The sequence below is a fragment of the Zootoca vivipara genome, chromosome 11, assembly GCF_965207765.1.
Source record: "Zootoca vivipara chromosome 11, rZooViv2.hap1.1, whole genome shotgun sequence".
Classification (NCBI taxonomy): Eukaryota; Metazoa; Chordata; class Lepidosauria; order Squamata; family Lacertidae; genus Zootoca; species Zootoca vivipara.
Genome location: NC_142594.1, coordinates 1,092,514 through 1,107,505, shown reverse-complemented (window position 1 = coordinate 1,107,505; position 14,992 = coordinate 1,092,514). Strand labels below are relative to the sequence as shown.

The following is a 14,992-nucleotide window of genomic DNA, read 5'->3' as shown; positions in this document are numbered from 1 at the left end:
GATACCATGCATGGAACTAAGTAGCATATATTCTGATGGTATATAGAGATCTCTGACTTTGATATGCTTGACCTACCTTCTGAGTCAGGATTGCCAGTGCTCTCAGTGCTATGTTTATGCCAGCATGTCATTATCCTGCCAAGGGCAGCTTGGTAGCCACATGTGAAGGGAACAGAATGTGCCACACTAGGAGGACAATTGTGAGAACTGGAGATCATTCACATCCTATTACTGCGGTATTAATTTGTGTCAAGAGCTTTGGAACAATACCAGGAATCTGTAAATGCACTGTTGCAGAACTGGAGATGATTCCAGTTTGAAGAGGTGCAAACCTCCTTGCTGCAATGCATAGTTCTTCAAAAATGTGTAAGCAGATTTTCCTATTTGTCTTGGGAAAGGCAGTCTACCGTCCTCTTGCCCTCCTACTCACAAGTCTTTTTGTTCCTTCCTGAGTATGGAGACCATTTTTGCATTTTGTGCAATATCACTGCATGGCTAGGGTTCTCTCCTCCCATTCTAATCTGGAATTTCCAGCAATAATTTGAGCAAGTACAACACCAATTACCAGTAGTTCCAGGTAAAAATGGAGAGGAGCTAATTTTCTTAAATTAATTTTTATGTTCATTTGTATTTTTTGTACACCACAGAACTGTTTGTCTTAGGTGGTTTAGAAATACTTTTCAATCAATAATGAATAAATCAAAATGTCGACAAGCAATTCAAAGTAGTAAACAACCAGATTTGGGGAATTTATATTAGAGAACAGATATTCTTTTCATGTAGTTCTTTTGGAAGCACTTCAATGTGAATATCAGAAAATATTTATTTATTTATTTATTTATTTATAACCACCCATTTGGCTTCCAACAAAATACTAAAATACAGTAGTCCATAATAATAAATTAGAATTCTATAGAAATTGGAAGAGAAACTATGGGAATTCGAGAATGGTAATATAATACTAATGGGAGATTTGAATGGTGTTGTATCTATTGAAATGGATAGAACCAATAGAGAGAAAGCATTGAACTCAGGCAGACTACCACTCTCCTTTTTTCAGTAGACAGACAATTTTAACTTGTATGATACCTGGAGATTAAAATATCCTACTGAGAAGGATATTACCTATTTCTCCAAAGCTCAAAAATTCAGGAGGGAGAATTGATGCAATCTGAACCTCGAAAAAACTGACTGAGTTTGGTGAAAGTAGAGATTTTGAATAAATCATTGTCCAGTAATGATATATATGAAACTTAAAAAACAAACCAAAGGAAGGTGGAGAATGAATGATAATTTGTGGAGAGACGAACAAAAGGTGGATAAAATAAAAGAAATGCTGAAGGAATTTTTTGATATAGAATCTATAGATGAGAAACAAGGGACAGACAGGAAAATAATTTGGGACGTGAGTAAGGCATACATGAGAGGCATTGGAATACAACAAATGGGGACAATAAGAAAAAATAAAGAAAATAAATAAACGAACAGATAAGGGAGAGAAAAAAATGGACAAAAAATCCCCAAAATGAGAGAATATTACAAAATATAAAAATTGTACAATCCCATCTAAGCAATTTAATAAATAAAGAGGTAGAAAATAAGATTAAATGAACAAGGCAAAGGTACTTTGAATCAGCTAATAAACCCGGTAAAATGCTATCCTGGCTAACACAGGAAAGACAAGCAGAAAGAGTTATAAATAAGATTATAGAACAAGGTAAGGAAACCACAGGCCCAGATCAAATAAAGGTAAAGATCAGAAATTTCTATTAAAATTATATGAATTTGAACACAAAAAAGAGACTAAAATTAAAATAAAAAATTCCTTCAGTAGCACCTTAAAGACCAACTAAGTTTTTATTTTGGTATGAGCTTTCGTGTGCATGCACACTTCTTCAGATACCGAAAGCTCATACCAAAATAAAAACTTAGTTGGTCTTTAAGGTGCTACTGAAGGAATTTTTTATATTTTACTTCGACCCAGACCAACACGGCTACCTACCTGTAACTAAAATTAAAGACTATGTCAGAAAAAAATAATTTTCCGGAAATTGAAAGTAGTGAATATAGTTATTTAAATTTGTGTATAGAGACTGAAGAGATTTTAGAGGTAATTGAAATTGAAATACTTTATTGTCACTTGTACAACTTGTATACAGTGAGATTACACGAGCACCCCCACTCAGCTCTCTTAGTCTTAATTCCCCTCATTTACTGACGCACACCTACCAAACCCGAAAGTCAGTTGCCCTGTTGTTATCTTTTCATTCAGCAGCCTAATAGCCCATGGATAGAAGCTGTTCTTTACCCTGTTGGTGCGTCTAATCACGCTTCTATATCTTCTGCCCGAGGGCAGGATATTTTAAAAAGTGCCGGCCAGGGTGTGAATCATCCCTAAGAATTTTTCCTCACTCTCCTGAGGCAACGGTCTTCCACGATGTCATCCAGCTGTTTCACGGGGCAGCCCATAATATCTTGTGCTGTATTCACCACCCTCTGTAGGCACTTCCTATCTGTTGATGTCAAGCCAGCGTACCACACCGTGATGCAGTATGAAAAGACACTATTGTAGAAGGAGATCATCAAATGTTGATTGACATCATTCTTTCTCAATATTCTAAGGAAATGGAGTCTCTATTGGGCTTTCTTAACCACCTGGGTTGTATTGATTTTCCAAGTAAGGTCTTCACTGAGATAAACTCCTAGGAATTTAAAGGAAGAGACTCTCTCCACACAGCCCTCCCTGATGTGCAGCGGGGCTAGTTCTCCTCTCTTCCTCCAGAAGTCCAACACCATCTCCTTTGTCTTGCTGATATTAAGGTGCAAGTTGTTCTCTATACCATGTAGATATTTTTGGGACCTCCCCTCTATACGCTGATTTGTCTCCACCTGTTATTAAACCCATTATGGTGGTGTCATCTGCAAACCTAATAACTGCAGTAGACGGGTCAGATGATACACAATCGTATGTATACAATGAATACAGGTAGGGACTTAGCACACATCCCTGTGGTGTGCCAGTGCTGATTTTTTTAAGGAATTAGATGTTACTTGTTCAATCCTCACTGTTTGTGTCCAATATATCAGAACGTCTTTAATCCAGCCACATATGGTAGAAGAAAAGTTCGTGTCAGTCAGCTTTTTAATGAGGATGTCCGGAAGGATGGTATTAAAAGTCGAGCTATAATCAATAAACAACATCCTGACATAGTTCTCCAGTTTCTCTAGATGACTTGCTGCAAGATGAAAGGTGGTAGCTATTGCATCATCTGTGGACCTATTTCTTCTAAAGGCAAACTGATGTTTATCAAAGTCTGGTGGAAAGCAAGTTCTAATGAGTTGAAGGACCAGTCTTTCGAAGCATTTCATCACTACAGATGTTAATGCAATAGGTCTGTAGTCATTCAGGCAGGTAATTGCCATTTTCTTTGGAACTGGGACAATAGAAGTTGCTTTCATGCTGGAACACAAGCCGTTTGCAGGGAGATGTTAAAAATCTTTGTCAGGACCCCTGCTAGTTGATCAGCACAATTTTTGACCACTCTCCCAGCATCCCATCTGCGCTAGCTGCCTTCCTGGGATTCATTGCCTTCAATGCAGCTTTCACTCGATGATCATATAGAATGAGTGGCTGAGAGTTTGAAGGCTGGCAGGCAGGGGCTAAAGTGTTCAATCTTTTAACCTCGTAGCGAGCAAAGATGATGTTCAGCTCCTCTGCCAACGTATCATCAGCCTTAACCATGTTCCTCATATTGCCCTTGTAGTTGGTTAGGTGCGGCAGTCTTTGCCATACTTGTATCATGTTGTTATCAGCTAAATAATTTTCCACCTTAAGCTTATATTGTTCTTTTGCTGCCTTTACTGCCTTATGAGATTTGTTCCCTGTCTTAAAGGCAGAATCCTGGGTTTTCAGGAGTGTTCTTACCTCAGCAGTCATCCAGGGTTTACAGTTCCCATAGACTCCAATGCATCTCTTCGATGTTAGGTTATCGGCGCACACTTTAATATAGGAAAGTGTAGCATCTGTGTATCTATGCAGATTTTGATCTTCAAACACATTTCAATCAGTGCTCTCAAAACAATCCTGGAGCTGACTAAGAGCACCTTCTGGCCTTCTGAAATTTGCAGGTATGCATGTGTTGAAGGACAAGGTTCACGGGAGTAGGAAGAGACAAGAATGAGACATTAATTTGGTAGGAAGCGGAAGAGACTTGGGGCACAGGTAGTCTTTTCATCACTCCTTCCCGTTGAAGGTTGTGGCCCAGGAAGAGAGAGGAAAGTAGTTGAGTATGAGTATACCACTGGCTGTGAAGGAAGGGTTTGGCTTCTTGCAACATGGTCTCCACTTCCTTGAAGAAGGACTTCTGGTGAGAGATGGGCTGCATCTCACAGCAGTTGGCAAAAATGTGTTTGCTAAGAGTCTCATGAACCTAATCAGGAAGAGTTTTATACTAGATCTTGAGGGGGAGGGAGACAACGTTACAAACAACAGAAGAACACCTAGTACTGGGGAGAGTAGCTTCACTGATGCACAGTAAATTGAGGTGGTATTCCAGATACCTGCTAAAGGGCAAGAAGAAAGCAGCTTGAGGGAACAACTCATGGTTTCAGTTTTCTCTAAATACACAGAGACAAGCAAGACAAATTGGAGCTTTTAGTACAGCATGACAAATATGACCTGGTAGGTATTACTGAAACCTGGTGGGATGAGACTCATGACTGGAATGTAGGAATTGAGGGGTATAACCTGTTCAAAAGGAATAGACCAAACATGATGGGAGAAGGAGTAGCATTTTATGTACGTAAAGGATGTGTACACTTGTGAAGAAATTCATGACTTGGAGCATGGAAAGCAGATTGAGAGTATATGGGTAAAAATTGTAGGAGAGAGAAACAACGGTGACCTTACTGTGGGTGTCTACTTCTTCCACCTTCTGGGCAATGAAATTGTCAGTGAGACAATGAATGAATTTGTTGGACCTTACATTCATAGCCAAAGAATTGATGCTTTTGAATTATGGTGCTGGAGGAGACTCTTGAGAATCCCACGGACTGCAAGAAGTTCAAACCTATCCATTCTGAAGGAAATCAGCCCTGAGTGCTCACTGGAAGGACAGATCCTGAAGACTCCCTGGAAAAGACCCTGATGTTGGGAAAGATGGAGGGCACAAGGAGAAGGGGATGACAAAGGACGAGATGGTTGGACAGTGTTCTCGAAGCTACTAACATGAGTTTGACCAAACTGCGGGAGGCAGTGCAAGACAGGAGTGCCTGACGTACTCTGGTCCATGGGGTCACAAAGAGCTGGACATGACTAACAACTCAACAACAACATTATTGGCAGAGTTTGAGTTCCAACAGATATTGGGGAAGGTGTAATCTCCCATGACTTCTATTTCTCTCCTTTTTTCATGTTTGGTAATCTGCTCTAAGAAGACATCATCCAAATCTTCCGTTTAGCTTGGCAGTCTATAGCAGACCCCCACTGTATTCATGCTGTAGAGGGCTGGGAAATGATGCAACTTCTCACAACGTTATTCCAGTACTTTGATGGGGATGATGACACTGGCCAGTAATTGTGCTGCCTGATGACGGGCTCTTGGCTCTACACCTTGCCAAACTCCATGCGCTGCAACTAATGCAGAATGAGGTCACTAGAAATCCACTTCAGCCTGCAAGATTCATTACTCCCACATACCACATCCCCACTGTGTGCTAAACGCACAACAGGGAATTCATAGAATCCTCGTAGAGTTGGAAGGGACCATCATGCAGAGATGAGAAAATCCAGACTTGCTGAAATCCTTGCTTCTACACTACTGTTACAGGAACAGAGTGCTTCTCCTTGATCTGGTCACACACACTCAGCTGCACAACATATGAAGTATTTTACCAAGCTTGTCCTGCGTCTTGTGATTTTCATCTTCCATTCATGAGGTGGTGAGTACAGAACTGGCAAAGATTACTTCACCCAGTTCCTAACCTTAAACTCTACCAGGTAGCCTAACTTGCAGGCTCCTAAGACTTGGTGAGGAACTCACCTCAAGAGGCAAGCTGCTGGGAGGAGTGGCAGATCTGGTTGCCATATTTCAAAACCAGGACACCCCCAAAGTTGTTTTTTATTTTCATTTTTTTACAATAACGCCCCGAAACCATGATTTTTCAATTGAATTGCCTAGGATCCAATACAAAACCTGTTGGAATTTCCCAACAGATACCAATTTCGTCTTTGAAATCCCATTAATGGCAGCCCTACTCTATCTGAGACTGGTGATGATGAAACAGTTCGTGATAAATTACTCGTAAAATGCCAGCTCTAGTTTTTTCCCCTTTCCACTTTTTTACCACTCTGTTGCTGAAATCCAAAGCTATAAATGATTTCAAGAAACCTCAGGAATGTGTGGTGATTCATGGGCCTTATTGTGGGAACAGGATTAGCAATCAGTCTAATTCATGCCTTAGATGTGCATAATCTCTGACATACACACAAACCACATGGTTAAAAAATCAATTCAAAATAGTTTATAGAAGGAAAAAGTACATGCTTACAGTGGCCAATTCATCAAACTTCCCAAAGAGTTCATTCAGAAGCTTCACCAATTCTTGAGCAGTGCATTGCGATGCCAAACTGGTGAATCCCACAATGTCCGCAAACAATATGCTACAAAGAGAAGAAAGGAAATGCAGAGGTGAAATGTAAGGCTGAGTAACAGCGCAAATCCCTTTACTTAATTTGCAGTCTTCAATGACTTCTATTGGGGCAAGCCAATGCAATGGCCCAGAGCAGCCTTTCCCAACCTGGTGCCCTCCATATGTTTTGACTGTTGCTCCCAGGATCCCCACCTGTGGGCTGGAGGGAGCTGTCTGAAGTCCAGGAAGGATGGCAGGCTGCCTCATGGTGGCAAACCAGTTGGTGCAAATTACTGCTTCATTATGTGTTACATGTAGCATACACAGATATAGAGACAGAGGTCTGTCCTGGTTCTGGGCTGGAGCCAACTTTCCTGTCCCTTGGTTAATTCCAAAAACAGAGCTGAACAAGCTTGCCATGCCTCATCTCAAAATAACTAGGGTAGGAGCAGGGCAAGAGGGAAACCATTCGGATCAGGGCCATGGGACAAGCAGAGGTTTCATTTAGACAGAGGTTTTTATGTGGCCATTGCTTATAACTTGGGCACCAAACCACATTCCCAGTCTTCTAACGACAGCAGTGAAAGGGGGCTTCCCAAATCAGAATCATACAAATGTCCTCAACTCTCACCACCCTGCTCTCATCTAAAGTGAAAAGGGTTTGCATTAAAAGGATACTCTTTAATCTTCAAACTAGTTTACAGTCTGAACGTCAATCCAAATTTGCCTCCTTGAGCATACCCCTCGCACACAGTTCTCTCTTTTCACCTCCTAGGCTCCCTCCTCTCCTCCAGGTCTCTTCCTGCCTCTTCCTTGAGGGACACGTGAGCCACAGCTCTTCAGTTAAGGAGCAAGCCCTGATCAGATCTCCCTGATCAGAGAGTGGGTCAGCACGAGGATGTCCTCTTTCCCCCAGATAAATCTTAATTAGTTTTCAATTACATTCCAATCAGCCTCATTATAACAATGTCAATTTATAATACAATTATTAATACCAATCATTCAAATACCAAATTATATAATTTAATTAAAGTGGCCCACCAGATGCTAGATTTGATGGCTTTCTGATTTTCTTTATTTCTGCATTCCAAAATCTTATTAGTTTCAATTACATTCTAGTTATAATAACAATCCCTTATTCAACAACTGCAGTATTAGTAACTTCTATTCGTGTTGACACACTAAATGATTTATGAAACTTCAAGTGAGGGGCTTAAACTATATCCTTGTTCTTCCTGTGTGTGGCAATTATTCTGTCCATGATATTTCTTTCTGTCCTTGTAAGATGTTATGTCTTTCTTTCCCCTGTTTGTTACTCCTATCCATTGTGCCTTGGGGGGGAGATAATATTCCATTGTTGTTCTCCATCGCTCCGTCCTGTGCTTCATTGTTTTGCACCGAGAACTTTAACAACAGCTGCAAAAGTTGCTCTGTCCCAGGAAATACACTGTTGTCACTATTTTTTCCCCTCAGCCTGGGAAGAAGAGCGGTCTGTCAGATATATTGCAGACAACTCAATATAGAACCTGATCAGTTCCTTGGCAGCTCACAGAATCCTTTCATCCTTCCAGGTGGAGATATGTGGCTAATTATCCTTCCAATTAAATTAAATTCCAAGTCCTCTTAGCGTTATTCAGTTCACTTTATAGATAATAATGGATGGGGAAGAGTCAGCTCTATGTTTCCATTGTAAATCTTTTGCAAAATAGAGGTTCCCTCTCTTTTCACCTTCTTTACACACACAGTTCCATTTGATGTTACAATCCATATTTTTAATCCAATTTCTTCCATCCTCACTTGTACAATTTGAACTAACATTCAGGGGAGGGTTGCCGAATCATAAATGTAGAGATAAAAACTTTAAATAAACAAACCGTAGGCTCCCCACCCCCATTGTATTTTGCACCAAATGAAGTCTTATCTCAAATTCAAACCTTAAAATCATTGCAGTTGGTTTGTTCCACAGTTTGTGATCTCATCTCTTCTAGCACACACCTGCATTCTAGTCCAATTAAGCTCTAATTAGCAGGGGAACCTCTGCTTCTTAATGGTGGCAGTGGAGGGTTTTTGGCAGGCGAAGTGTTTTTGCACTCAACGCCTCCCTGGCCCCCGCATTCCATGCTGGAGCGGGAGCCAGGTATCGAAATGAACTGCAAGTGAAGTGAAGCCCGTACGCCATCCCTGGGGGCAATTTGCAAGGATAATTACCCTCAATCATCCTGGTTTCTCCATCACCTACGCTCTCCTGCTGTCATGGGGGCTGCCTCCACTAAGGCAGAGCGGAATCAGAAGCCAGCACGAGGCTGTCCTGCAGTGCTGAACATCAGAGCACCTTGCAGCAGGGATAAGTTGCATACCATCCTGAAGGACACTTTGAAGGAGAGGAGCTGGACTTGCAGACTAAGGGCCTAGGTACACATTACAGTGGTACCTCGGTTAACAACACAATTGGTTCTGGAAGTCTGTACTTAACCTGAAGCGTACTTAACCTGAAGCGAACTTTCCCATTGAAAGAAATGGAAAGTGGATTAATCTGTTCCAGACGGGTCCATGGAGTACTCAACCTGAAGCGTACTTAACCCGAGGTATGCGTGTAATTGGTTCCGGAAGTCCGTACTTAACCTGAAGCGTACTCAACCTGAAGTGAACTTTCCCATTGAAAGTAATGGAAAGTGGATTAACCAATTCCAGACTCAAACCGAGGCGTACTTAAACCGAGGTATGACTGTATAATGCAGCCATGTGTAGCACTAGCCAACCACCTCTGTAGGCAAGACCAGGTGGGGGTGTCACTTGCAGCAATTTTATTTCTTCCTGCCACTTTTACTGCAATCCTTCCTCCAGGCACTTTTACCCCATTGGTGTTCCAGACAGATAAATGCTCACCTCGTAAACATGAGTCTGGGAGCCCATAGGGGGAAATAATGTGAGAGAGATTTCAGGGGGAAAGTGGCAGGCCATATTTTCCCACTGCAAATCTCTCACTCTCACTGCAAAAGGCTACTTTGTTTGCATTGAAGAAGCAGCTACTGGGCAAAAGCTACAGAAATGGTACAGAAGGCTGTGCTGCAACATGCAATTTTAGCCCTTTAGCTGCTTAACAAAAGTCCTCTGGTGAGGGAAAATTAGAGAGGAAACACATTTTAAAATATGCACAGTAAACTCGCATTATATATACTTATATAGCATTGGCAAAGAATCCCAGCAGAGAGGTTAATAAAGTTCACCACACACATTGTGGAAATAATCACATCTTTCTAGTTTTATCCTCTCAACTATCAAGATGTGGGTTTGTGTAATTTATGATTTGCCCATTATTGTAGCCTGCTTAAATCCCAGCTATGCAGCTCTTACATGTTAATGATGAATATTATCATGGACACCGAAGAGAGGAGTAGTTTTCAAAGTTTGGAAAACCATCACATCATGGTCAACCACAAAAATTCTTCCAGAGCATAATCTGCATCCTGTTTACATAAGTTCCGCTGTGGGAGAAACCATCTGTTGTATGTGATTTCACCTTTACTGCTGCATCTGTTCCTAAGAGAGAGACTTCTACCACTATTTTGATTTCCTGGGAGTCAGGAAAGAGCTCCTTGCATCCTCTAACTGAAAAGAAGGTAGGAACACTGGCCGCAATGGGACTTACTTTGAAGATTGCCAGCATTTCTTTACTGGTTTTGCTGCTGGGCTTAAAGGAAGCAAAACATACAGAAATTAAACAAGCGTACTGTATCTCAATGCAAGACTTTTAACTCCATGCAAGGAAAAGCTCCATCTTCTTTCTTTTGTATGTCAAGCTGACATTTAAGCCATGGAACATCAACAGCCAAGTGTTAATTCCTGGAGGTGGACTACAGTAGTTCTAAACTGTTTTGGATGATGCATTGCCCAGCCCTAGACTCAGTGACATGGTGAGGTCGGGCGGGTGGCACTGTCCTTGGCAGAGCACATCAGTCATGGCACCACATGCAAAAGAGGAGCCCCAGGGCACTGCTGGCCTCCCCAGGCATCAGCCTCCTCAGAGCCAAGGGCATTTGCACCCTGGCCTCTCCCCTTGGCTGCCTACCAGCAGCCCCCCTCCAGAGCACTGGCTCCCACTCATGGGAGGCACCAGAGGCTGCACCATTCCTCCTTAGCGCTGTGGTGCTGCTCCCCCCTGTGCCAATCAACCACAGAGGCAGCTGGGGGACTTGCAGGATGCAGCCATGCCTCCACTTCCCAGCAACCGATGCAAAGAGGAAGGGAGGGAGGGAGGAGGCAGGCCACATGCTTGGCCAGCAAAGGAAGCGACGGCACTGGCAGGTAGGAGGGTGGGCGACAAGCAAGCAAGCAAGCCAGCGCACACAACTGGTAGGTGCAAGCATGGCTGGTGGAGGCAGGCAGGGGCAAAGCTCCTTTTCGGGCTCCTGAGGCCAATGGCTGTGCTGCACAGGGAGGGAGGGAAGGAGAGAGGGTGGTAGTATTGGGTGGCTTTTCAGGACACAAACTGTGAGGAGAGCTGAGTAGGCCGCATGTGAAATGCTGGCGACAGCCGAGAATGAAATGCATGGTTCTGGAGGCAGCTAACAGGGTGAGTGGGGATTCACTATATATTGCCAGTTCAAAAATTCTGAAATAAAACAGGGTCAATCTAAAGGGTCAATTTTACAGCTAGCCTCTATTATCTGATAAGGTTCCTGTGTATAATACCAGTAGAATAGGCAGAAATTCAGCAGATAAAAGTTTTACACAGTGTGTTTGCAAACAAGGAAAAGAGATCCAGCTTCTGAATTCCTATGTTCCTGGACTTCCCACCATTGCACCCGGAGTTATTACTTGCTGCTCTCGAAGAGCCATTATCTCAAGCAGAGAACTGCTGGTGATCTGGGTTCCTGTCATGGTGGTGGTGGTGGTGGTGGGGGACAGCTGCAAACGGTCCTGGAAACTTGATCAGCCCCAGAATCTATTTGCAATACCAGGACTAAATTCTGGAAGATAGGAAGGGATTGTTTTCAGACTGTTTCTCCGCAGGTTCAGAGTGTCTTTTCCTCCCTGTTGAGTAACTACACACTTCGGATTAAGGAGCACAGCTTTCAGAGGTGATTGCTTGGGGGTCAGATGGACTTCAAGTTCTCTTCAGACTGATGTTTTAAACCAATTCCAAATTTGTTTTATGTGCATAGACATGTGAATCTCTGACACACATATTCATGATTAGATTGAAATATATAGGCTCCTGTCTAGAGCTTCTTGGGCAATTATTCTGGCTCCAGTTTTCATGTCAGCTTTTAGCTCCTTGATCTTTCTCTTTGAGAGCCAGTGTGGTGTAGTGGTTAAGAGCAGTAGACTTGTAATCTGGGGAACCGGGTTCGCGTCTCCGCTCCTCCACATGCAGCTGCTGGGTGACCTTGGGCTAGTCACACTTCTCTGAAGTCTCTCAGCCCCACTCACCTCACAGGGTGTCTGTTGTGGGGGGGGAGGGGAAAAGGAGATTGTTAGCCGCTTTGAGACTCCTTCGGGTAGTGATAAAGTGAGATATCAAATCCAAACTCTTCTTCTTCTTCTTTTGATATGGTGCTCTGAGGCTTTCATGGTCTTTGCAGCTTTACTACTGAGAGCAGAGGTGATTATAAGACTTCTTTCCTGTATTCTTTTTGCATAAAACAAATAGATTTGAGTTCAAAGACATTGAGAACCAAACCACAGAGTTCGTTTTGAGTAAACAAAACAACAGCTGCAAATAATTCTAATTGGGAGCCCTATGCAGCCATAAAGTGAAATTCAGCAGAACAACCTTCATAAAAAGAACTTTAGGAAAACCAAAGAAAGAAGAACTCAAATCCTGTGTACAGAATAGATGGGTGCTTTGATACAGAAGTGGTACATATCAGGATTGTTACCTACAGAGAGTTACACAAGGGCTGTTTCAGTTTATTTGTTTTTGCAGAGATAGGAATAATAATAATAATAATAATAATAATAATAATAATAATAATAATAAATTATTTATACCCCGCCCATCTGGCTGAGTTTCCCCAGCCACTCTGGGCAGCTCCCAATCGCGTGTTAAAAACAATACAGCATTAAATATTAAAAACTTCCCTAAACAGGGCTGCCTTCAGATGTCTTTTAAAAATAGGATAGCTGCTTATTTCCTTGACATCTGCTGGGAGGGCATTCCACAGGGCGGGTGCCACTACCGAGAAGGCCCTCTGTCTGGTTCCCTGTAACCTCACTTCTCGCAATGAGGGAACCGCCAGAAGGCCCTCAGCGCTGGATCTCAGTGTCAGGGCAGAATGATGGGGTTGGAGACGCTCCTTCAGGTATACAGGACCGAGGACCGTATACTGTATATGCCTTTGTATGTGAGCAAAAACGCTCCACCGGTGCTGCTTGGCATGGGGACAGGGTGCGTTTCTATTCCAATGGCACTTGGGATCCAAAACAGGGCCAGAAGTGTTTTGTAGTGGGTTTCTGGGCTATTTCCAGAGATGGTCTGCGAGGCTGGAGCTGCACTAGGGCACGGTGTTGCATGCTCTATGGCATGCACAAAGTGAGGTTAATAGCTTTGAAAGAAAACTTATTCCCCTATTCCCCTAATAATATTTTTTTTTACTGATTCAGACCTATTCTGCAGCACCTCAGCTTGTGCCTGTGCCTTCACTCCTCCCCCTACAATGAATTAGAAGCAAAGCCCCCACTCCATCTTTTGCACTCTTGCAGCCCCAGAAGAATCAGGTAAGACAACCCTTCACTCTATGTGCGTGTGAGATGTCTGTTAGACTTTACATTTTGCAAGCTTGCATCAGTCCTACCTAACATTGTCATGTCTCTGAATGTAAATTTTATGGAAAATCCTTTCAGGTGGCTTCAGGAAATCTTCCTTCATTTCCATGGCAACATTCCTGGGCAAAAGACTCATCAGAAGTCGCTCCTAAAAGTTAAACAAAAACAAAAGCATAGTTGTCAAAACTGCTATTAAACTGGAATAGTTCATCTGATCAAATTTGTATGCAGGATAACATCGACACAAGGAATCCCAATTAGAAAAAACTCAAGCATCTAAAATGTTGAGCATAACACTGAGGCATTTAATATTTCACAGTTCCATCTAAAGATCTAGCTTAGTGTGAACCCCCAGTTTGCTGGGGAGAAGAATGTTTTAGTGATTTTTCAGGGTATAGAGACAATTACAAACTGCCCTGGAGAGGAGATTGTTACTGCTGTGCGCCTCCCTTGCATAGCTGCCAAGTTCCGGCCTGAGAAATAAGGGACTGGCCAAAAGTAGCAGGCCAAAAGTTGTGCTGCCGCCATTTTAGAACTGGGCGGAGCATGCTCAGAAGCTACTTTTGATGCTGCTCTGCCCTGTTCCAAAATGGCCACCGCACCAGAAGTCGCGCTGCAGCCATTTTGGAACTGGGCAAAGCAGCATCAAAAGTCGCTTCTGAGCATGCTCTGCCCAGTTCCAAAATGGCCGCCGCGCCAGAATAAACTGGGGAAAAACAAAAAAATCCGTTTTTTCGGCTGGGAACAGCCGGGAAAACAGGGGTTTCCCGGGAGACTTGGCAGCTCCCTTGGTCCTGCTGCCTTGCTACCTAAGTCTCAGTCCATCATCTGAACTTGGGGGCTCCAAAATGTTTTTGCACTGCTACTGCTATCCTTTCTAGCTAGCGGGATTAGTGGTCAGGAATTATGGAAGTTGTAGTCAAACATCTGTGGACCCAAGGTTGAGAGAGTTTGCTCTAGTGTCTGGTCTGATACTGTCTCTTAGGAATATGAGGTTGTGACCTTGAAATTAAAAATTACATTTCCCCTCCCGCTAGCCCTACATAATGTACTTCTCCTTGTGTAGACTTGTTTACACATATATATGACATAACAGATGTATGAAATCTGATACACAGTAGTATCCAAAAGCTCCAAAGACAAAGTGCCAAATACTCATTTTTACTGATGACATGGTGCTGTCTTTCACTGATACATGTTGCGGTAAGTATCAGAAAATTAACCCTTCTGGCCTGGACATGGCACCATAAGCATTGACCCCTCTCCTGTCTGCTAAGTATTTGGTATCTGAAGAAGTGCGCATGCACACGAAAGCTCGTACCAATGACAAACTTAGTTGGTCTCTAAGGTGCTACTGGAAGGGATTTTTTTTAAAGCATTTTCAGGACAGCTAAGTTTCCAGACTGTGTGAACAAAGACTTTCACTAATTGGGTAAATATTTTATTTGCTATTCCACGCTACCCCTAATCTTGAAGAGGATTAATTATGAGCACTATGAATACCAGAGTTAAGTAAGAAACGGGGGGGGGGGGGAGAGAGATATACTTCAAACCCAACTGCGCAGGAAATGGCTGAGCCAAAAAAAAGATGGTG

The 14,992-nt window shown here is 42.7% G+C and overlaps 1 protein-coding gene across 4 annotated transcripts in view; it reads right to left on the bottom strand.

The window, feature by feature from the left end:
- ADCY1 (adenylate cyclase 1) overlaps positions 1–14,992 on the bottom strand; it is a 175,123-nt gene that overhangs the window by 67,832 nt on the left and 92,299 nt on the right. For all 4 annotated transcript variants that reach the window (XR_015946466.1, XR_015946465.1, XM_035101384.3 and 1 more), the window contains exons 3-4: positions 13,428–13,546; positions 6,550–6,661 (exon numbers count right to left, since the gene is read on the bottom strand). Coding sequence is in view for 2 of the 4 variants with exons in the window: in XM_035101384.3 (XP_034957275.1) it covers positions 6,550–6,661; positions 13,428–13,546 (231 nt within the window). In the remaining 2 variants the exon portion in view is untranslated. The remainder of the gene's footprint in view (positions 1–6,549; positions 6,662–13,427; positions 13,547–14,992) is intronic.